At 33.9% G+C, this 23,084-nt stretch overlaps 3 protein-coding genes and 1 non-coding gene across 12 annotated transcripts; 1 reads left to right on the top strand and 3 right to left on the bottom strand.

Moving 5' to 3' along the window:
* Positions 1-106: 106 nt before the first annotated feature.
* TRNAY-GUA (transfer RNA tyrosine (anticodon GUA)) lies at positions 107-191 on the top strand. Its single transcript is given in 2 exon segments — positions 107-143; positions 156-191. It is a non-coding gene; the product is annotated as a tRNA-Tyr (tRNA).
* A 1,063-nt stretch (positions 192-1,254) lies between these two features.
* LOC140814193 (ubiquitin-conjugating enzyme E2-23 kDa-like) lies at positions 1,255-4,213 on the bottom strand. 2 transcript variants are annotated; one of them, XM_073173096.1, is made up of 7 exons: positions 4,003-4,213; positions 3,774-3,853; positions 3,022-3,136; positions 2,837-2,889; positions 2,600-2,728; positions 2,077-2,124; positions 1,255-1,634 (listed from the first exon to the last, which is right to left on the bottom strand). In XM_073173096.1, exons 1-7 carry the CDS (start codon positions 4,044-4,046, stop codon positions 1,504-1,506), a joined length of 600 nt encoding a protein of 199 aa, XP_073029197.1. In that variant the 5' UTR covers positions 4,047-4,213; the 3' UTR covers positions 1,255-1,503. The 2 variants fall into 2 exon arrangements, with proteins under 2 accessions (XP_073029197.1, XP_073029198.1); XM_073173097.1 differs by lacking the exon at positions 2,077-2,124 and having other exon boundaries at positions 4,003-4,209.
* A 3,319-nt stretch (positions 4,214-7,532) lies between these two features.
* On the bottom strand, positions 7,533-14,304 carry LOC140814029 (histidinol-phosphate aminotransferase, chloroplastic-like). 4 transcript variants are annotated; one of them, XM_073172879.1, is made up of 11 exons: positions 14,176-14,304; positions 13,320-13,356; positions 12,976-13,232; positions 12,353-12,436; positions 12,070-12,224; positions 11,880-11,977; positions 11,421-11,529; positions 9,248-9,405; positions 8,986-9,128; positions 8,754-8,894; positions 7,533-7,797 (listed from the first exon to the last, which is right to left on the bottom strand). In XM_073172879.1, the coding sequence occupies exons 3-11, from the start codon at positions 13,210-13,212 to the stop codon at positions 7,666-7,668; spliced, it is 1,257 nt and encodes a 418-aa protein (XP_073028980.1). In that variant the 5' UTR covers positions 13,213-13,232; positions 13,320-13,356; positions 14,176-14,304; the 3' UTR covers positions 7,533-7,665. The 4 variants fall into 4 exon arrangements, with proteins under 4 accessions (XP_073028980.1, XP_073028983.1, XP_073028981.1 ...); XM_073172882.1 differs by lacking the exon at positions 13,320-13,356 and adding an exon at positions 13,357-13,420 and having other exon boundaries at positions 14,176-14,274; XM_073172880.1 differs by having other exon boundaries at positions 13,320-13,420; positions 14,176-14,274.
* A 3,952-nt stretch (positions 14,305-18,256) lies between these two features.
* On the bottom strand, positions 18,257-21,934 carry LOC140814263 (probable E3 ubiquitin-protein ligase RHB1A). 5 transcript variants are annotated; one of them, XM_073173193.1, is made up of 5 exons: positions 21,691-21,934; positions 20,154-21,232; positions 19,334-19,706; positions 18,787-18,896; positions 18,257-18,643 (listed from the first exon to the last, which is right to left on the bottom strand). In XM_073173193.1, exons 2-5 carry the CDS (start codon positions 20,214-20,216, stop codon positions 18,620-18,622), a joined length of 570 nt encoding a protein of 189 aa, XP_073029294.1. In that variant the 5' UTR covers positions 20,217-21,232; positions 21,691-21,934; the 3' UTR covers positions 18,257-18,619. The 5 variants fall into 5 exon arrangements, with proteins under 5 accessions (XP_073029294.1, XP_073029296.1, XP_073029298.1 ...); XM_073173195.1 differs by having other exon boundaries at positions 20,154-20,325; positions 21,666-21,934; XM_073173197.1 differs by having other exon boundaries at positions 20,154-20,325; positions 21,711-21,933.
* Positions 21,935-23,084: the final 1,150 nt, after the last annotated feature.

Here is a 23,084-nt window from a genome sequence, read left to right on the forward strand (position 1 = left end):
TTTTCACAAATAAAACTTAATTTATAAAAATGATTATAGGAAATTGACATGTTCTCTTGAACATGGATTTTGAAATATATATTACATAACAGATAAGCCTCACAAACCGACCTTAGCTCAGTTGGTAGAGCGGAGGACTGTAGTTTGTTGCTGAAATCCTTAGGTCGCTGGTTCGAATCCGGCAGGTCGGATTTGTATTTTTATATATAAATATTTATTATTATATTAAATTAAATAAAAGCGTATTATGTTTTTCTCCTAGTAGTAAAAAATATTTTATTGGTAAAATATTTTTATGACATTCCGAATTTACCCTTCCACTAACATAAATCGTTACAACTTGCCAAAACACAACAATTGGTTATAATTTTTAATGTTTTAATAATTATTTTTTAGAAATTTTAATAATTATTTAGATTAAATAGAAAATTTGATTTCAAATTACTATCAAATTTAAAGTATTTTAATTAAGTTTAACTCGTATGATAATAATGTCTATTAAATTATATACAATAAATTTAAAATAATAACAAATGTATTAAAATTTTATATAATAAAATAAAAATATTACACACAGAAATATTAAATAGACCCTCTTAATTTTGACTATTTTTAAAATGATTTTTCCTACATATAGCAAAAATCAAATAATAGGCTAACCATATTTTTCAAAATTTACCATTTTTTTTGAAGATATAATAAACATTTCTATTTTTGTTATATAATCCTACAAACTTGAAGGGAGGTGTAGTTCTAATTTTTTAAATTAGATTTTAAATCAAGATTCATGCCTTTGCGGAATCAACCAAAATTTCCTGTTTTATACTCCACCAAATTAATTATACCATAATTCAATCATATAACGTATATGTATACCTTGCTTAACGAACTCCAAGAGAATTCAGAAAAACTCGAATCCGTTTCTGAATTGAAATTATTTTGTTCGACATTAATCACCAATATTATTTCCAAAATTAAACTAGCTTCCACATATTAGCAAAAACTTGTTAGAGACCTCGTATTTTGTGAGACAGATATCTTATTTGGGTCATCCATGAAAAAATATTACTTTTTTTACTAAAAATATTAGTTTTTATTGTGAATAACGGTAGAGTTAAACCTTCTAACAGATAAAGATTCGTGAGACCACATTTTGGCTTCTTGTTTAACTAAACCTCGTTCATTAGGTGAGTCGATCTAAAGTCTGATCTGAAAGTCATGCCATTATGCCAAACTTGAGAAAGAATATGAAAATTCGACTCGAAATGGTCTTCTGAACCCAGTTATAAAATAGCAGATAATCTCATTCAATGAAACACAATACATTTACACAAACATGGTTTGTCCATACATTTGATTAAATAGGTAAATCAAACATGTTTGAATAACGGTACAACTAAATAATTTTGCTATGTGCAATTTGAAAGGATCTTGATCTTGAGGGTGTAGCCAAGTGCGTCGTCATATGCAGAATCCAGGTGGATAGTAACATGATTAGGACAGCTATGGATCCGCTTTCCCCACTACTGCCTCGTCGCTAGAGTCGTATTCTTCCTCACTTAGCTCATCATCGCTAGACTTTTCTTCTGGTGCAGCTCCTACATCTTCTGGCTTGGCATATTTAAGACAATATTCTGGAAAATTCGCACATGGGCGTCACATTCACAAGATGTTGTTGATGTAAGAATCTAATATCAAGAAAAAGTCCAGGTATATTATCTGGTAGTGGCAAGAAACAAAAAAGGTGGATCCACTAGGGGTGAATTCACAACAGTTACAATGGTAGAAAAGAACTTCCCACCTTCAACAGGAAAAGGGATTTCAGGTGGGGGATTGAGGGAGGAGATCAGTCAACTAAAATGAATTTTAATTATATATAATTCTTTCCATTGTGACATCCTAGATTTGCCCATATGTGTTACTTTTTCGTAAAAGAAGATCTATTAATGTTTCAGAGCAAGGACGAAGCCAAGAGGATGAGCAGTGGGAGCCATCCCCTTCAATGAAAGAAAATCCAATTTCATGTGTAACATATTCTAATAATGTAAGTTTCACCGGTCAAAATATATAAGTTACCATCATCGATCCACAAAATTCTCAGGTCCTTCCGAATTTTACAGTGAACTGTGAAAAACAAAGCATGGGAAGCGTGAAGTGTCACTGGAAAAGACAATAAAAGTTCTTGATTAAATCAGGAATAACAATTCCACTCACATGGATCGTTCCCATTTCAAAACATGGGAATGAAATCATCAGGAAGACCAAATACCTTAAACGATAGGCTCGAACGGAGATAAATTTGTAAAAAAATTAATAGAACTAAGCATGAGTTCCAAGTGTTGATAATGATTCTGGGATCCTTTGCCTTGCATTGTATTGGAACAATAAAAAGAAAATTCCAAGCATTGTCCAGAAAATAAACATCAGATAGACTTGAAAACTTCAGAGCCGCTCAAACCTTTTTTTGGTAGTTCGAACTTCAAGCAACAGTATGCAGAGAAGAAGCCAAGGGTATTTCTTACTTTTGATCTCGGCAGACCGTATAAAAACCAGAAAGCATTAGACATTTACTAATTTATAGAAGTGAAGCTTTTGGTACCTTTGACTTTTTGTTCATAAGCACTTCGGTCACGCATCATCAAAGCTGCCGCCTCCCCATTCAAAGGGTCCGACGGATTAGGATACAAGAGAAGTTGCGGCAGAAATACCTCAAACACATTCACTAGGTCTGTCGAGTATGTATGCAGTTAGAAGCATCCTTATCTATTGATATTTACATCAATAGCTAAAAAACCTACAATTTGCATAGGCAAAATAAACTATACTAGTGAATTACCGAACATGGGGCTCCAAGTCTGGTTAATAACATCTAAACAAACTGAGCCTGACCTGAATTTCCATAATCCACAAAGAATACTCTCAATATACACATAAAAATTTACTCCTCAGTAATGGGAGATAATCTAAACTTTAAATACATGTTACTCACATTAATCTAAACTTTAAATATATGTTACTCACATTTCATCCACATTTGGGTGGTAGATCTTGTTAATGAATCCTATAGATGGAGATTTGTATGGGTAAGCATCGGGAAGCTCCACCCTTACCTTCCAAACTCCGCCGAGGTAAGGGCCTAGCACATTTAACAGAGACGAATTCATTCCAAGAAACAAAATGAAGATTCGTTGGCAGAAACTGATCTCAACTTATAAGAGCCAGGTAGTCAGTCAATTGAAAAAAACTTCAACATTTGTGCAACATTTGAAAGATAAATATTAAAAACTACGAATTACTTAAGAGCTATCAATTTTGAAGTATACATAACAACCCAAAAAGTACCACCCTCTTTTCTTTTTCCATTTTTTCTCAATTGCCACACAATCTTAAGACATGGTCACGGACAAATGGTTTATAGATCACAAAGATGAATGCAAACAACATTTTAATTAAACATTAAGAATTAAAAGCTAAATAGAATAGTTACTTAAATAATGTCAATTATGAAGTACAAAAAACACAAAAAGTCCTCTTCTCGTTCCTTCTTTTCTTCCTTCCTTTTTTTTTAAAAAAAAAACTTAGCCTATCATGAAACATAATCATGATAAAATAAATCTACACATCCCAAAAATGGAACAATAAATTACAAAAACTGCAAAGTCAACAAACTTAGATTAAGAATGAAATAAAAGAAACCCAACAATCAAACACCACAAAATCTTCATTCAAAAACATAAATATCAACAACCAGAGAGAAGGATAAGGAAATTTACTGTCTTTAGGTCCATGGAAATGCACATAAAACACCTGCATCCCATCATTCACAGTCTCCACCTTATAATCACTCATCATCCTATTTCAGGAAAGAAAAAACAAACAAAAACAAAATCCTGCAAATAATCATTTTCTTGAAAAAAATGCAAAAAAGCATGATTTTTTTATTTAAAAAAAATAATCAACTCCGCATTACAAGTAAAGCCAAAAAAAAACATGAGAAATTACAGTTTCATTAAATCCATCTCACGCCTCTTGCTCGGAGAAGACATCGTTAATCTACTGACTCTTGCCTCTATTATCTTGATTTTTCTGGAGAAAGAAATAGAGAGCAGAATTGCTTGTTCAACTGTATAAAGCAAGGGACTTTAGAAGAGCCTTGATGAATAAATGGAGAACACCAGAAGATATGCGTGTGAGCTAACATGTTACATGTGTATAATGTATAATAACTAAAATAAAATCATGTTTTAAAAAAAAGTGTAATAATAAGTTTCTATTCTTGAACTTATCACATATCATTATGGATAGTCCATTATTTAAAAATTATATAAAATTAATTAAATTTAGAAGACTCGAAAAAAAATCTTGTCTGATGATATTGCTGAAATCGGCGATGTTAATTGAGAGGTCAGATCTTCGCTTGGAGAGCTCGGATCTATCCGCGATACGTTGGTTGGGAGATCGGCACGTCACCCGTGGAGCTCAGATCCAACACCTCGAAATCAAGAAACACAAACAAGAGTGTTAGAAGGGGGTCGGAAGGTTGTTCCGGCGTAGCCCCTCCGACGCTCAATTCAGAGAATAGAAAACTGAAAGAGTAATGTGTGTGCCGAGAGAATGTGAGTATATGAATGAATTTTATAGTTAACGAAACCTGGTATTTATAGGTGAACCGTAGAGTCCTAGTTTGGTAGGTTTAGATCTTCATAATCTTCGGAAGATTTGATGAGATCTTGTGCCAGATTTGATTAGATATCGTGCCAAATTTGGTTAGACTCACAACGGGCCTTATTTTTCTGGGCTTTTGCTCTCCGTGGGCCATGCACTTAAGATCTGAGCAAGAATTTTCATATGTACGAACCCGCCTGAAGTCTGGACCTCCTGGGAGCTCAGCTGGAGAGCTCGGCCAAGATGTCTCCCATCACACCGATACTACCATTTTGGAGGTCGGCTCGGCTTGGGAGGTCGGCCAGGGAGCTCGGCACCTCGGCCAGGGAGCTCGGCTCGGGAGCTCGGTTGTCCTCTCTGATCGTCGCAACTGCTAACACGGGAGGTCGGCTGGGATGACCTCACAGATAACCTCTCGGGCTTCTTAGAATGCTGGGCTTCCAACAAGATGGGCTATCGAGAGCTGGTCGAGTACATCCTCCATCCGGGGGTATCATCTGAAAATAGGACTGGACGGGGTTTGTAAGCTTCATCCTCATCTCCAAATTTCATCCACACACGACACACCTATAATTGCTTACGAGGATAAACTTTTTAACTATGTTTCAAAAATATCAATGAAGCAAGGACGGGAATGGCAGAGATTATCTGAACCCGAACTTATTATTATTATTATTTGCAAAAAAAATTAAAATTAATATCGATATTAATAATATATTATTAATATTTTCAAAAATATTATTATTATATTATATTTTCAGAGAGTTCGGTGATGAGAATAATTTTTATACCCGTTCAAAACTATTTTGGAGATTTAAAAAATCGCTGAATCCGAAAAAATAAAAGATCACCTTCTTCGGTTCGGATTTTTCTCATAAAACTTCGAATCCGTAGGAAAAATTATCATCATAATATTAAGCCTGAATCAAACTTATTTAAATAGATTTTCAAAGTATCATTTCTGTAATAAAATAATGACTCTTCGCCCATAGCATATAATATATGGGCCCCATTATTTATTGAAAATTAAATTTGGTTATTGATTATGAAGATATATTTGTTATAATTAGAGTTTCAAATTTAAGACCTAGTTTAAAATTTAAAATTTTGGTGGCAAATTAACGAGAAAGATTAGAAAATTTGTGTTGTATATAAATTAATAAATATATTAATGCAGACGTGACTATCGTCAGTTGAATGGATAGCCCAACCAATTCTTGCAACGTTGATAATAATTTTGGTATTATCTTCAAACGTTTGTATATTAGACTTAGAGATGTGTTAGAATCAATTTTGATACGTTGTTCGTCAGTTATATAAAATAAATGATAATATAATAAGATTAAGAAATATATCAAACGCATTAGCTTATTTTCAAATATATAATTCCACGTATTTATGTTTTCACGTGCGAAACACATGCACTTGTTCTAGTATGTGTGTGTCTATATATATAAACAAGCATAAGTTGACATACATACAACCTTCCGAAAATGAACCGAATTTCCAATTATTGCATTCTTACAATTTTGCATAGTTTAGGAAAAGATATAATATTTATGGAATTTGAATAGATTGATTATCTAGGAAACACACCAACATTTCTTTGTTTGCTTAATTTGTTATGTAGTGCTATTATCGTGGCACGCGTCATACGTACAATCACAATAATTAATTATGATAAAATTCAATTTTAAGTATTTAAATATTTTTCCTTTAAAAAAAGTATTTAAATATTTTTATTTAAGTGTAATCAAGTTGATCTAATTTCGTTTTTTTATGACAACAATCAATTTACTTAACAAAAAAGACGTTTAGTAATTGTCTTTGTTGAGTTGAGTAATCAAAAATGATGTTTAAACTATGTGCGGTTTAAAAGTATATGAATTGCACTGTTACAATCAGCTATAAATTTTAGTAAAACTTCAAGCGTTTGGTTTTATAATCGATATTATAGTCAATGTCATCAGTTCGATTAGTATTGACTACAAACAAATCCATTATTAAGAAAAAATTTGTTGATATTATAGTCAATGTCATCAGTTCGATTAGTATTGACTACAAACAGATCCATTATTAAGAAAAAATTTGTTGAATTATATTAATTATATATGTTGTTTGGGCAATGCAAGAGAAAAGTTGAGTAAAAGCAATTCCCCCCTTTTCTTTTGCAAAAATTATTTAAAGAAAACTGCGTCAATTCAAGTTTGGTAGCGCCGCCCACAACCTTTGGTGAGCATGAAGTTACCAGATTCTCTCATATAAATAGTAAATAACACCAAATATATTATAGTACAGGGTTCAAAACATATGCATGATCTGATAAACCGAGACACGAAAAATTAAGTGAAATCCTCTTATAAACCAATTTTGTATGACAAATTTTCGACCCAATCTACGAAAAATATTATTTTTTATTTTCAAAATATTTTTCACAATATAATTTCATTTTCGTTAGTTATGTTATAAAAAAAACCTTGTGTAAATCAAAAATATTATTTTTATATAAAAAAATATATTATACAACATACAATGATCTGAATGAAAAATATTACTTTTTACGACCGATATGAATCACGGCGACCCAAGTATATCTGCTCTTAATCCTCCATTTGCTGAGTGCATGATGTTACATTTTGCGTCGCTGGTAGAATAAACAATATTTTTTGGTCCAAACGTAAATATAAACGAAAAACCACACAGGAAAAGTTTGCTCGATCAATGTCAATTTACTCGGAACCATTTACAATGAGTTGGGTGCATGAACCAACCTATAGCATAGGCGGCCGCCACACATTTTAATACTCTACGTTGTATAATTAACTATATGAATGCTTTTAGATAATCACCACAAATTTCATTCGAAATATTCGAGTAAGAGATTCATTATTTTCCAAGGGGAAATAAATCAAAATGCACATTCGCTACACACATTTCTAGTGCAGCAAAACAACAGTTGAAATGTAGAAAACATTATCCAAACGGTGTAAATAGGTTCGATCAATAGAGGCGTTTGAGACACTCCATTAAAACATCAGTATGCTCCGGTTTGCCGACAGAAACACGGACATAACCAGCCAACTCTTTGTTGCTGTAGTGACGAATCATCACTCCCATTTTCGCGAGGTCTTCCTACAAGGAAGAAGCATGATTGCTTACAATTCGTTTCTTGGGTCAAGCATCTTTGTAACTGGTAGAAACTATGCTACTCAAATATTTAAATTTGTGCCAACAAAGTGCCAATCGATATGCAACATAAACAATCACATGAGACAATCTCGACGATAGTTCTTCCTGAACAATTGCTCCAACTCGTGATGTAGCAATCAAAGAACTGAACTTAGTGCTGATACCATTTGTGTTGGGGACGACGAAAAATAAAATCTAATTTTTCCATAATATGTGCACAATTGAATCACTAACATTTCTATAAATGCTTATTTAGCCAAGAAAATTGAAGTTTAGGGTCGTCTCAACACTCTCATGTAAGCATGATAGCAGGAGCAACTTAAAAACACGACTTTTAACATTTTTGACTTTCTTCTGACCACATATTAGCAGAATCAATTAAAACTCCATTTCCTGGTATTCATGATGGCTTTTATATTTATACTACATTCGTGAGACTAGTCGTGCAAACAGATCGAACTATAATGCAACTTCTTTGAGTCGGCTTGAATTTGAATCGAAATTATCCAACTAAAGCGAAGCTTGAAATGTTAGAATATAGTCGAACTGAATCCCGTATTATTTTATTTGATTACTCATAAGTCTTTTGCGAACTTTGACACATCATTGATATTTTCATAAATATTTTAAAAATTAAATGGTCTCACAAGCTCGAATCAGCCTTTGCTTAATTGGACTCAATGATTAAGTTATTATAAAATGAATCAAAGAGAAAATAAAGTTCCAAATCAAATCTACTTTACCAATCATATATTAGGAGCTCTCATGACAGAATTCTTGTCTAGCAACAGAAAGCTTGTGCAAATTAAGAGCCTTTAAGAGACAAAGACATAACATAATCACTGGCCTAATTTTTCGTTCAAAGATGATAACATTAAACACAAGTCAAGGTTTCGTACCTTCAACTTCTTGGCATCCATATCAGACTTGACCTCACAAAGAATGAAATTAGAGTGGCTTGGATATGGATTGAGAAACGGCACTTCTTTCAAAAGTTTGAATAGCCTATCCCGTTCTTGTACCAAAGCCACTTTCACATTCTGGCACACATTAACGGCATTGAATTATATAAAGATCCTATTATAAGATATAGGTAAAGGTTAATCCATGTCTTTTGTTGGTTCCCAATACCTCAAGATAGGCAGGATTCTGTAATGCTGCACATGCCGCAATTTCAGCAGCAACGGACACGTTATATGGTTGCTTAGCCCTCCATAAATATTCTATAATGCTCAAAGGAAATGCTCCATATCCAATTCGAAGTCCTGCTAAAGCTGCATCACCAAGATGTCAATTGTGATTATCAGCTCAAATTTGGATCTTTATAATGCAAGTTAAGTTGGGAATTACTTGTTTTAGTACAACACGAAACTCTTTAAAGGAGAAAAAATACCAGCTCGTTTGCTAAATGTTCGAAGCACAATTAGATTCTCATACTTCTTGACCCATCCCATCCTAGACTCAAGTCCTGAGAATTCAATGTACGCCTCATCCAGCACAACCAACATTGGCAAATTAAGTATTTTCCGAAGAGTTTCATCATCAATTGTGCTGTCAGACAAAAGGTAAGTTATATATAGTATACATGAAAAAAATAGTTAAAACTTAGTCCACAAGGACCCATAACAGCATATAGTGTAGCATATCAAGCGAATACGTTGCAGTAGTTAAGCACGACACAATTCTAAGACTTGCTCCACTAAAAACTTGAATGGGATACTGACAAATTTCGGCAATCAACCAATGAACCCATATGTTAACCACCAAAAACGCTTTACTATACCATAAAAGCAGTAATATATTACTCAGTTCTAACTTCTATAAAAAAAGTAGATATATCTTCCTATCCTACTTTTATCTTTTGTCTTTTAATTTACTTACACGCTTAGGTACCGCTTGGTTTGTATGATGGGATAAAAGTAAGATAGATAAATAGAATTCTCTCACAATCTGTGTGATACACTATCTATTTCCTGCATCTCTTCTTTGTTTTTTGGTTCATTGGCCTCCAATTAAACGAATTTTTTAACAGGGTTTTGCAACTTTGTAACTTTTCATTGTAGAGTACTTGATTTTGTTGCTACTACTCTGGTTTCTTCCCAATTATGTTCTGGGCTTTAGATTTTTGTTGTTTAATTGATTCAATTTTGTTTAGATTTGCCCCTTGTCATTCCAAAATGCCGACTGTCTTCCTCGATCTTCAGTCTTCACCGCATAATTCCTTCAGAATTAGGGTGTACTTGCGATGGTGACCTACTTCCATCTTTTTAGTCGGTTTTCTCGAACAATATCAACCTCCTTGGCTGTTGGAGATGAGTTGAGGCTGCGACAATGAGGAAAAGCAGCTGCATAAACACTAGCTATGCAAAATGATGAACTGTTATAATGACCAATTATGGTTTTGTGTTTTTTTTAAGCCCATTATGGCTTTTATGCAAGGAGAATGAATGACAGTGATGTAAGGGCAGAAATGTAAATTGTGTACCAATGTTAATGAGTACGGTACAAAATAGATAAATAATTGTGATACCTCATGTGCACATCTTAAAAATGAAAGATATAAAATGAGTTTATAATAGACTACAATTGACTTCTATAGCAACTTGAGTTAATCATTTTCGTAAAGCGAGGACGAATACGAAGTAGTTGTTATAGGGGTCCATTGTATTGTCACACAGGCGCGGGCCCGGTCCCGGGCTCGGGACGTGACAGAATGGTATCAGAGCTGGTTACCGGCATGGAACACCAAGAAATAAATGTTGTGCGGGGCAAAGTGCTACGTGCATGAGAGTCACCTCTTGAACCTGCGGGACAAAGTGCTACATGACGTGAGCCACCTCTTGAACCTGTAGGAGCCAACTCTAGATTCTCGAAGGGGGATCGAGTGGTCAGGCGGCGACGAGGATGTCGCGTTCTGAAAGAGGGATGATTGTGATACCTCTTGTCCCACATCTTAAAAATTAAATATTTAAAATGAGTTTATAATAAGCTATAATTGACTTCTATAGCAACTTGGGTTAATCATTTTCGTAAAATGAGGACGACTGCGAAGTAGTTGCTATAGGGCTCATTGAAAAGTCATGCAAGCGCGGGCCCGGGCTCGAGGCGTGACAATAACCACCCTGCCAAGGGTTGCCACATCACATACACACATTATTTGGTCACTAACTTTGGTGTAGCCAAAAGACATACAAAACATGACATGTGGAAACAGAGCCTTAAGGTCTTCTAGTTTCCACCTTTCAAATGGATATTATATGGAGGAAAATTTCTGCAAATAGAGCTTATTCAAAGTTCACCCAGAAAAGAAAATGCCTTTGATTGCTTTGCCATTGGCAAAAAACATGGAGAGAAAAAGTTAAAACAAAAGTCATGGGATGTTACTGCACACAAATAATTTAACAAGAGAGAATATGCTTAAAGTGGGCACTGATTCAATGAATGAATTATTGAAAAAATCCAACAAGAAACAAATATTTACACGAGACAAATTATCGTCACAGGAAAAGTTACAAGCCCCAAAGAAGCAAAAAAGGCAGAAAACAGTAAATTCAACACAAAAGTACCTTCCATCTGGATTATTAGGCGAGGTCAAGAATATACACTTCGGCTTCTCTCGCTCAACAACTTCAGCAATCCGCTTTACATCCAAGCTGAAGTCTGACTTCCTGGGTACTGCAAAACAGGGAAAAGGATAGAATTAGCCCATATAGATCATGAGAGGAAAACATAAAATACATGATTGAATATATAAGATTGTCAAAAGCTTAATCAAGTAAACAGTATAATTCGAAAAATATGACTACCAATCTACCATAACATATATCTGTCATCAATTTCTAATTACAAACATAATTTTGCGTTGGTTCACCAACATATGCAGGCCATTTATCATAAACTCATCAAAGGAGAATATTTCGAATAGCTGGGAGAGAGACTTTGATGAAGTACACAAGGATCCACATAAGATGGAGGGAAGTTGACTCCCCAATTTCAGACTCCGTGCAAGATTAAAACATACCTACCCTTGATAACAATTGCATCATTAACAGATGCATCAAATTCATACATTGTAAATGTCGGTGGGCAATCCACTATTTTTTCACCAGGGTCTAATACACATCTGCAGCATCAATCAATGCTTAGAGAAATATATCAAGCCATAAAAGACAAAATAAAGATAAAATAACCTTTACAAAGGACCATGCCACAAACCTCATTATCAAATCAATTAATTCATCAGCACCACATCCAGCAAGGATATATTCAGCCTCAATACCAGAATCTTCAGCAAGTGCTGCTCGTAATTGACGACTTTGCGGATCGGGGTATATATAAGGGAATCTCATTGATCCCAACGCTTCAAAAACCTACAAGAAACTGGTAATTTGTTAAAAAAATCCAAAAAAGATGCATGCACGAGGGGATAAACTTATAAAGATACATATCCAAATCCACAGATGCATAAAACAAAGACTTTATGCAGCATTAGCCATACCTCCGGCGGAGGACCGTAAGGGTTTTCATTCGCATCTAGTTTTACAATGTCTTCGGGCTTCCTACCAAGACGAAGAGACAAAACCTGGCACACATACAATTCCATTTTAATCCAAACAACACACGAAACACATCATTAAATCAAATGGCAAATAAGTTCTCTAGGAAAGAAAATCAACTAACAAACATTCAACTGCCTAGAATCAATCAGATTTAACAAGTCTATTGCATCAGAGATGTATGAGAATGGGATATACTGGGATTATATTCATCTCACAAGTTACACCATTTGAGAATGGTGAAATTAAGTACTCATAGTTCATTTTGACTACACTATTAAATCAGGTGCCATCAGAGGAAATTAGTTATTAATATTAAAAAAAGTGAAATAAAAATCAAAACCAACTGATATTGCCGGCAAACAATATAAAGTGCATAGGATACACCCATCTTTACCATAGTCATCATAATCAACTATAGTGCAATAATATTGTGACTTCGCTGTTACTCCAAAGATGAGAGCTTCAAATAAAATTAACCAAAAGAAAAGTAAAAATAGGTGAACACAAATATATGAAACCATGCAATACATTTAACTGGAAAAAATGGAGAGATTTCACCCACCTCAAATGGAAGAATTGGTTGATAAGGGGACAATTTCCGGAGGTGGGGTCTAATAAAAGAATCCCCAGTCAATGAGAAGCCACAATCCTGTTGACCATCTACTTTTACAGAATCAGGCAACACAGAGGAGGACATAAACCTAATTTTACTCCGTCCAAATGAACAAGAACTGCGAGTGGGCTTTCGTGTGTCAATGCAAATATTTGAAGTGTTGCAGAATAAATCAATCACGCCCATGTATGATTATTCACTTCCCACTGACAAAGACAAGACGAGAAAGAATTACCAAAAAATAAAATAACGAGTGAATGTGTGTGCACTAATATGTACAAGTGAGAATATACCTTTGAGTGGTAATAGTGCGATAGATTAAGCTCTGACCTGTATATCGTGGCCCATGAGAGTAGTAGTTAGTGCTTGCCACAAGTTTTATAGAGCTAGCTCTCTGGCATATTTGTCATGTGTGCACACCGTAATAGAATTTTATGCACAACAATTAAATGCAATTGAACTAACTAAAAGAAAGAAAGGCAAAATGACATGAAAACTGAACAAACAATGACTATAAGCATGCATCTAGCGATCATTTGGTTCATCATCATTGAAATCAAACTGTCCGAGGCCATAGTTGAAAATATAGTAATCAAACAAAAGAGTGGTGTTAGCTTTGAAAATATTCCGCTATGAATTCTAAATCCCTAATTCATTATCAAATGCTCTACTTACATGTAAAGGATGAGCTTAAACCTATGATGTCACCCTAAAAAACCTTCCTTTTTACTTTCTCGAAAAACAATGTTAGCATCCGTTGATTATAGTGGTGCATTCAAAAATTGAGAACTTCCAAATGCCCAACCTCAACCCAATCCTTCAAACCCAATCACAACATAGAAGTGACGTTAATAAGTCAAAGGGAAAACTTTTAAATTATTCAGGATTCTTTTCAACCAGTACATCAAACACACTACCAAAAGTCCAAGAATCCTAGCACTTCGCGTTTTATAGTTCTCTAGAAACAAACAACCTTTTTTTCCTTTCCGAGTTCTAACCATTCCCATAACAATCACGCGTTCCCGTGAATTTAAACAAATAATCACTAACAGTAAATTAATTAGTAGGTCCAGACTGGAGCAAATTCACAAGGATTCGACGAAGGAAACTTTGTTTGCAATAAAACTATAAAACTTAGTTTGAACATACTCTAGAATTCAGAATCCTCGCCAAAAATCCGCTGATTTCTACCAGGAGTTCCCTGTGAATCTTGCCGCTCCAATGGTGGCTAGTACACAGTTTCCAAATTGTTCTGGGCTGTTGGATTTTAGCTTTATTTTGGGCCCTTAATTTTATTATTGTTTCCATTTCCTTAAAAAAGCCCACTGACTAGGCCCAAAAGAGCTCGCCGCCTCGAAAATGGATATTCTGTATTTACACAATCTTTGACTTATTTATTTATTTATTTTTTCATAACATTACCCTGATCAATTACTTTCTTTTTTTTCTTGATTAATATATCTATAACTTTCCTTTATTATAAAATTTTGATTTAAAAAAGAAACTAAATTTCAATATATTTGTATGATGGAAAAAAAATCATATTTTAAAAGTTAATCATCAATTTTTTAGATTATAATATAAATAACTAAACTACCTCCGAGATTAACAATCTTAGTATCTTAAAATAAAATATTATTATCGAATTTATCGTTTATATATTTTTATAAAATTATTCATTTAATACATTAATTATTTTTTTATATTTATTATGTATCAACATAAAATAAATAGTTTTCAAATATTAAGTTTAATTTATAAAAATATGAATTTAGTATCCATTATATATTTTGTATAAATAATATAAGACCTTAATTTTATAGTATAAATAATATAAGACCTAATCTAAGGTGCAACTACTAAATTTCAAGTATCAAACCAAGTCTACATCCAAGTCCGGAATCACCACTCTAATCTTGATCTCCTCTCATCATCTTCTTGACCCCGATCATGTCCCATCTGTTGTCATGCACACATACAAAACATGACAACAGCCGGATAACTCCGGTGAGATATAAATATCCCAGTATAAACAATGTAAGCATGCAATCATATAAAACATATATAAGAGCATAAACAAACATTAAAACATGTATCCAATCTGACCACATGAATTAATACAAATCTGTATTTAAGTCCATGACTTGTTATCTTATCTCAACTTATTTCTATCCTAGGGATCCCAATCTAATTTAGACTTCGGCATGCTGTATCGAATGTCTACAATAGAAGTCGATCTACACCTAAGCTCATCGATACACCGTAAGTCTAGAGTCTCAGCGGTTCTGACAAAGACTCGGCGGTTCTGCCCTAGCTAGGCTGATCTGTCCTAGACTCAAACTCTTGCTCTGCTATAATTCAATAAGCTAAACATATCAATATGATAATTTGCAAATGTCAATGCAATGAAATAAAGTATGTGATTTAGGGAAACTCAAGTCAAACCTAACTTGAGTTGTGCAATCCCGAATCAACATTTATTTATACCTTTATCTTCTCGGTCTGACAAAGACGAAGTCTTGTATTCCAATCTGTCCATACCCAGTCTGGCAATGACAATCACATAAACACCATATCGGTATATATCCAATTCAAGACTTGTTCTGATCAATACTCAAATCAATACATAATCTGATCCATATCGGAACCATGTACAATCTAATTTCTATCCATGAAATCACGATACAATCGAAATCATTACTGAACCTGATCAATCTAAATCAACTGATGTTTCGACGGCATAACGATACAGTCTCGATAACCCCGTCAATCACAACATCACAGATATAATACCACGAGTCATAATCGGTATTAATATAACTCATAATCAATAACAATACAACTCTGATATCAAATCTCAATCAATTCAACTCTGAAATTCATAACAATTTCATAAACAGTCTATTCTTTAATCTGACTTCAGTTACACAATGCCTACTGTAGCAGAAACATCATATCTGATTCGTATTCAATTCTGACAATATCATAAATTCAAATCATGTCTAAACTTAACAAAAATTACGTCCAGCTGTAGCCTGCGTCGATAGGAACACAGTACTGTAATCGGATTCAAAAACAGACGGACGGATTTCTCACAAAAGGCGTAAGGATTTTTTCACTCTTCTCCAGAAGCTTTTCACTACGATTCTTTCCTTTGTTTCTGAGGAAATTCGAAGGCATATATATATATATATATATATATATATATATATATATATATATATATATATATATATATATATATATATACCATACATGCAGCAAGGCAAGTGGCGTCGTGCATGTTCTGTATGCGCGCACAAAGTCGCGCATATACGCCGGTAGTTCAACCAGCATCTTTTGTTGGCTCGCGCATATGCGCCATCTACGTCGCGCATATGCGCCGATCATTCTGGACGGAACGCGCATGTGCGCGCATTCAAGTCGCGCATGTGCGCGCATGGTTCTGTCTTCCTCGCGCATGTGCGCCCAACACGTCGCGCGTGTGCGCCAATCCTATTCTTCACACATAATGTGATTTCTTCTTTCGGCTCTCCCGATCTGATCCGTTCCGTTTATAGTCATCTCGATTAATGAATAAATCATTTCAGATTAATCTCAAATTACAGTAATAAAATCTCGGGCTTTACACCTAGCTCAGCTGGCGCTGATGGTTCCATGCACACTAGCGTGAACGTAGGAGATATTTTGGTCATTTATTAAGTATAAGCATTAATTCTACAATTAGTAGAAATAAAAATAGCCTAATAATTATTTAACATAAAACATTATGTTTTCTATGTATTTGAGTGTCAAATTAAGGCCCTAACTTTGTATAGATAAATTTTTTTAACTAAACTATATAGCTAATTGATTTCAATACTTTTGTACAACTAGGAATTAGTAAATTTAACAGTGTAGGATTTTCTCTTACTGTATTCTTGTTCGTATTTTTTAGACAATTAAGTTACTCTAATCCGAAAACAGTATATTCTTTTTTTAGCTCATTCGTCCTTTCATTAAATACATTAATTTAACATCAATAAGAATTTAAGTTAATTTTTGGAGTATGGTAATAATTATTATTTTATGATCGCATTTATTATTATTCAATGTGCACTGGGTAAACTCCGGACAAACACAATAGTGTGCAAACTTTGCTAGTCAAAGAAAGTGCACTGGATATAAGCCTTATATGACATGTTTGTCCGAGAAGTAGAGGCGGAGTAAAGAATAGATATTAGGAGACAATAACAGACACGAGAAAAATCATATATTTATTATATATAACAATACAATTTAAATATATTATATTTGCATAAAATAATACAGCAATATTTATCATAAAAAAATTAAAAAATACATCATTACTTCCGAATCTATTAAAATTTAGAACCTTGCTCTTGTATATCACGAAAAAGTGGATGAAGCATCCTGTGGATGTTTTAGACTTGATGTGGATGAAAGGTATAATAATGAGCTAAGTGGCTGCTTTAGTGTGGGTGCTATGATTCGTGATCATCTTAGCTCGGTTTGTGCTGTTTCAGCAAGAGGTAATCGTCATCCAGGATCGATCGTAGCTGCAGAACTTGGTGTTATGCATCACGGTATGTTGCTTGCTCTTCAAGGTGAGTTTAATCTGGTTCGAGTTTGGTCGGATTCTTTCTTAGCTGCCCAGGCAGTGACTTCAACTTCGAAAAATCTAAACCCTGAGGCAACTCTGTTTTAAATATGTAAGATCTCGCCACATGATAAATTTGATAGTTAAACAAATAGACACACTGCCTTATCTAATCCTTCACCTGTAATGTGGGTTGAAAGATCGTTTTTTTTTTTTTTTATGGTTGATTAATGTAACTAAGACTGATTTATCTATTGAATTTATGTGATTCTAAGAAAAGAAAATAATACCAAAACACTAGACCATTTTCTTCTCTTTAAACATGTTTCCCCGTTATCTTACTACCTAAAATTAATTTTCTTCTAAGTTTAATTTCTCATTACTATCTTGAAAAATACTTTATAATAAAATTTACTATCTAATTCGATACTATATTTCAAAATTTTTTAAAAATAACGCATACCAACAAAAATTAAAACCCTTTGAAGTAAAATCACTAACTCGATATACAGTCCTGCTATGTGGAATTTATGCACAAATTTGAATAAACCCAGCTACCAGTATCATTGAATTGAATCGAGTAATGTACAAAGACACACTCAATTTGAGCACAAAGAAGCTACTGGAAAATAAATAAGAAGCGTCCACATATCTATACATTCTTTAAATCTTCACCACTTACAACATTGAATATGATGGAGCTCTTTTGCACTGCAGTTGGCTCCCTAGTTACAAGAAATCGCTAATTATGTATACGGTGAATTTTCTCAGCGTCGAATAAGACACCGGTATGCCTTGGGGAGATTCCAGTAGTTTGACATATATATATATACATGGATAAATTTACTAATTTTATTGAATTCAGGATCAATAACTGTATTTAGAGGCTCTTTGAATCCAATATACGACGAGTAATGAATGGCGTGGTTCTGCTGGTTTATACATCGGGAAGCTACAAATCGAAAAACCAAAGAAGTATGCATCTTGGAAATTTCATACACGTTCATAAATCATTTCCTGCAGGTTCAAGAATTAAAATGTCCATTATCACAAGAATCTAGTCAAGTCTTTTATTGCTAATTTCCAGGAAGTTAACAACCTAAATTTTGCAGAGTTACATATCCAAGTTTCGTGATAGAGAACTAGTAGTATTGACGAACCTGATCGCAGATGGGGCACATATTGCTTCTTTCCTTCCATTCGAGTATGCATGAAAGGTGAAAGTGATGGCTGCACTCGGTCAAGATTTTAGGGTTCTCCTTATCATACTCTGCAGACAAAATTGTGAAGGATAGAAAGATTAAAACTGTGAATTAGAACAAATATTGAACCATTATATAAGTTGACAAAAATGAAAGTACGCGTAAGAAAGCGATCCTCCAGTACAGTTCAAGGCTATTCGCTGAAAGTCTAGAATGAAATCAGTGCCTCGTCTCCAACAAGTGAAGTTTCTTCAAAGAATTCATTAATCTTTTTAACGTTTACGAGATAATATACCAAATATTATAAGCATTAAAGTTAGACTCTAGAATATTATGTTTAGCTTCATAAATAAGGATGAGTCAACTGCACTTGAGACAAGAAGCTTCAGACTTGGTCTCAAAAGTAGCCAATTGAAATCATAATAACTAGTCGCAAAGTGGCGGTGAAAATGTAAAGAACAAACGTAGCATACTTCTGGGGGGCAAGATATCCAACAGTACTCACCTTCAAGACACGTAGGACATGTATCATCTTCGTCCGTTGAAACTGTAAGCGGTTCCGACTTCAAAAATTCAAGATCTATTTTCTTCGGAGAAACGGAAAGAATTTCTGATTCTTTTAAGCAATTTGCTCCTTTAAGAACTATGCAGCTAGGCTTCTCCAGCGTGTGTGCACTTATAGTCACTTCTCCAGACTCGGGATCCGTAGATTCTGGGCGCCCAAAAACTGAATCATATGGGAGAGGAGCGGGAGGGGGTCGATAAGCGTCAGGAGTTGACATATTTAGGTTCACGTCGATTAACAATGCAGAAGCTCGTACGGTAGCCATGCCATCATGAGATGTTAGGGAATCATGCTCTTCTGAACCTCGTGGATACTGTGGAATGGAGTTCATATATTAGAATTGATTATAAAAAATTGGGAAAGGAAATATAATTTTCTAAAATATATGGGATTAAATTAATGGATGACTATAAAGATAAATGTAATAAATGCCTCCAATCATCTCGGGTCCATTCCGAAAGATGTTCGTCTTCAAAGCTAATCTACATCAACACTATACTTCTATGGAGTTCAAACCAAATGTATTGAGATTGCTTTCTACTCTATACTCCAATGCTACATTTCTACGAATTTCAAATAACCAAAAAAAGTTCTCATACTTTAACAAGAGTAAACTAAATATTACCAGAAACCAAATGCCCGTGAGTATTAGAAATACTAATAAAGAAACACATACAAGGATATTAAAAAATCACCAGAGGGTTATTCGAAAAAAAAATTCAAAATAGGGTTGGTAAGAATGATAAATAAGATGACTCACATAATAATACACTGGTGTTCCGTGAAACTGATGCTTCCTGGAAGAACAACAGCAACCTCCCATTCCACCAAGTTTCTTACTTAAAAGCTCAGACCTCGTAACGCTTTTCAACCTCCTTTTGTTCCCAAAAGTTATAAAATCCAAAGGATACTCATGATTACATCACAAGAATCTGTTATTAAATAACAAACAAGAAATTAAATACGAAAGAGCTATGAAGTTGCCAAGAAATAAACCAAATAAAATGCATCAAGGAATTAGGAAGGATCAAAATGATCACGAATCAAACGATAAAACCCGAATCATCCGATAACAAAGGTGTTAAGATTAATGGACTTGAACCAAACTCCAACCCAAAAGCTAGCTCAAAGGAGAAGACTATCAAGTCCATATATATAATTTCCAATCTATTAATCCAGTCGTCCCTCGCGTCCTAAAATAAATAACTGTAGCGTAATGCTCACAAAATATTAACGGGCAGCCCATAAGTGTTATAAGCACATTCCAACACATAACAGTTTGTTTTGGCTATAATAATATGTTAAGATAATTAACTTGAGCTTAACTCCACCCCAAATGTTGATCAAGAGAGAGATTGCCCAATTCCATTTATACAACTCTCAAGAATTTAATTGAGTGAAACATCTAACAAAGTGAATTATGTTTGCGATCCCGAGTGTTCCCAAAATGACAGGAAAGCAATAGTAACCACGTTAAGAGAGAATTTTATGGAACATGTTAAACTACTTCAAATCTCGAAGTGACCCTCTCTTCCTCCGCCATGCTCACTTTATCTTTAATTATAATACAATTGTGTTACTGTGAAAAGCAACATGCTTGGCTTAGCTACGAGTCATGCATGAATAGTGAAGATGATACTAAATAAGGACTAAAGCAGCACGCGAATTGCAGAAAACACATTAACATGAACTCCAGTGCAGAGCCAGAGTTGAGTTCCATTTTCCCGTGTTCACCGAATTTTTGGCTCTGTCACCGATGAAATCAGTACCTACGCATCCAAATTCTCAAACTTCACAAGACAAGCAGAATTCCATGGGAAAGGGGACACGAGGAGTGGCCTGCCCCGCGACAGAATGAAAAAGTCAAGTGAAAGTGTAAATTTTCAAAAAATGTAAGTTTTAAAGCAATGAAATACATTATGACGTCGCCTCAACAACAGAACTATGATGATTCAATATACACCGATTCAATCTTTTCTCGATTCCAATGTCAAATCCAAGCACATCATCTCCGCTTACTTAAAACCGGAAAAAAACAAAATCTTTACTCAAATAAGTGCCACAAATGCAAAAGCTAGTCAACGCACGGAAGAAACAACACCAGATAATTAATCTTACCCAAAAGAACTCAATAATTCAGCACAGTACCACGCAAAAACAAATACTGGCAAAAAAAAAAAAAGCTAAACGAAAATCAAAACAACAGGAAAAGAAAATATCATTTCCACAGAAATCAAGCACCCCATCAAAACAAAACTGCAGAAAAACGCACATTTTTTACAATCATAGATACCCACCCACGAGCAAGGAGTTCTACCAGATAATTCTGGTAAAAAAATCGTGAACAGTATCACTAGCTCGAGGAAAATGAAAGGGTTTTTATCCCATCAAACCAATGAGCCCCCGCCTTTTAAATTCTCGTCAAGATTGAGGAAATATTTGCCAGTAACAGCAAGCGAGGGCTTACGTGGGAATGAACAGAAGTTTCAAGAAGTCAAAAATGGTGAATAGATTGGCACGTAAAGCATTTTTGGGTGGTGGCTAACATTTTCGTTTTATAATAATATGCAGATTTGTATTTTATTCAGATTTTATTCAGACAGCAAAATAATAGAATAATGAAAAAATTATTAACAAGAAACCTACGTGTCAAGAAACATGGTAAAATTCGATTTGGGCAAATGAAATATTTCCAATTTTTTTAGGAAACAAATATTTCCAAAATTGACTAGAATCATTGTAAAATTAGACAAAACTTTGGCTGCAAGATCATTTTATCTAAGGATATCTATATTTGTTCTCGTTATAACACACATTAACTCATAAAAATATTGGGGTTCAAATTATTTACACAAAAAACTTCGGTAATTTCATCCATTTCGGAACAAAGTATGTTTTAAGAATAAAAAATTTAAAAATTGAGATGATGAAAATAGGAGAGAGAAGCTTTTTGGAGTGATTTATGATGTAGAATAATGTGTTTTGATGTTTAAAATAATTTGGGTAACGTGTGAGACAAAAACTTGTGTGAAACGGTCTCACGGGTCGTATTTTATGAGACAAATATCTTATTTGGATCATCCATGAAAAAATATTACTTTTTTATACTAAGAATATTACTTTTTATTGTGAATATCGTTTATTTGAGTCATCCATGAAAAAATATTATTTTTTATGCTAAGAGTATTACTTTTTATGCTAAAATTATTACTTTTTATTGTGAATATCAGTAGGATTGATCTGTCTTACAGATAAAGATTCGTGAGACTATATTACAAAAAACATACTCTATATATGAATATTTATAGATGAATATTTTATTTTATTTTTATTAAATAGACGTTAATTAGCTGTGAAATAACCGTTAAAACAATTTTTAAATTTTTTAATAAAAACAACCATTACTTTTTTATTTTAAAATTAATGAATTATTTAAAAATACAGATTAAAACTAAATAATAAAATATATCTACAAATTGTAAACAAAAAGGTAATGTATCCATGGGAGTGGATAACAACTGTCGGTCACTCCCACTCTCCTAACAGTGCGATTGTGCGCACATACCAAATTTTTAGTGTTGTATGTGTACTCACGCGCAGGAAAAATAAAACTTTTGCTCAAAATTTTTTTTGTGCTCAAATGTATTAACAATGTATTCTCTTGGATTTTAAACTTCGTAGTTGAAACACA

Source organism: Primulina eburnea, chromosome 15 (assembly GCF_022965805.1).
Source record: "Primulina eburnea isolate SZY01 chromosome 15, ASM2296580v1, whole genome shotgun sequence".
In the NCBI taxonomy this organism is placed as follows: Eukaryota; Viridiplantae; Streptophyta; class Magnoliopsida; order Lamiales; family Gesneriaceae; genus Primulina; species Primulina eburnea.

Bases quoted from the DNA above. Each gene is read 5' to 3' on its own strand.
- LOC140814193 (XM_073173096.1), bottom strand. From the start codon at position 4,046: ATGTCTTCTCCGAGCAAGAGGCGTGAGATGGATTTAATGAAACT. The intron at 3,137-3,773 runs GTAAATTTCCTT...TAAATGTGCTAG, and splicing joins TTTCCATGGACCTAAAGACA to GCCCTTACCTCGGCGGAGTT. The intron at 2,890-3,021 runs GTGAGTAACATA...ATGGAAATTCAG, and splicing joins CACCCAAATGTGGATGAAAT to GTCAGGCTCAGTTTGTTTAG.
- LOC140814029 (XM_073172879.1), bottom strand. From the start codon at position 13,212: ATGGGCGTGATTGATTTATTCTGCAACACTTCAAATATTTGCATTGAC. The intron at 9,406-11,420 runs GTACTTTTGTGT...TTTGTCTGACAG, and splicing joins CCTAATAATCCAGATGGAAG to CACAATTGATGATGAAACTC. The intron at 7,798-8,753 runs GTACGAAACCTT...TCTTCCTTGTAG, and splicing joins TGGATGCCAAGAAGTTGAAG to GAAGACCTCGCGAAAATGGG.
- LOC140814263 (XM_073173193.1), bottom strand. From the start codon at position 20,216: ATGGGAGGTTGCTGTTGTTCTTCCAGGAAGCATCAGTTTCACGGAACA. The intron at 18,897-19,333 runs GTGAGTACTGTT...TTTTGTCTGCAG, and splicing joins ATGTCCTACGTGTCTTGAAG to AGTATGATAAGGAGAACCCT. The intron at 18,644-18,786 runs GTTCGTCAATAC...TTGAACCTGCAG, and splicing joins TGTGCCCCATCTGCGATCAG to GAAATGATTTATGAACGTGT.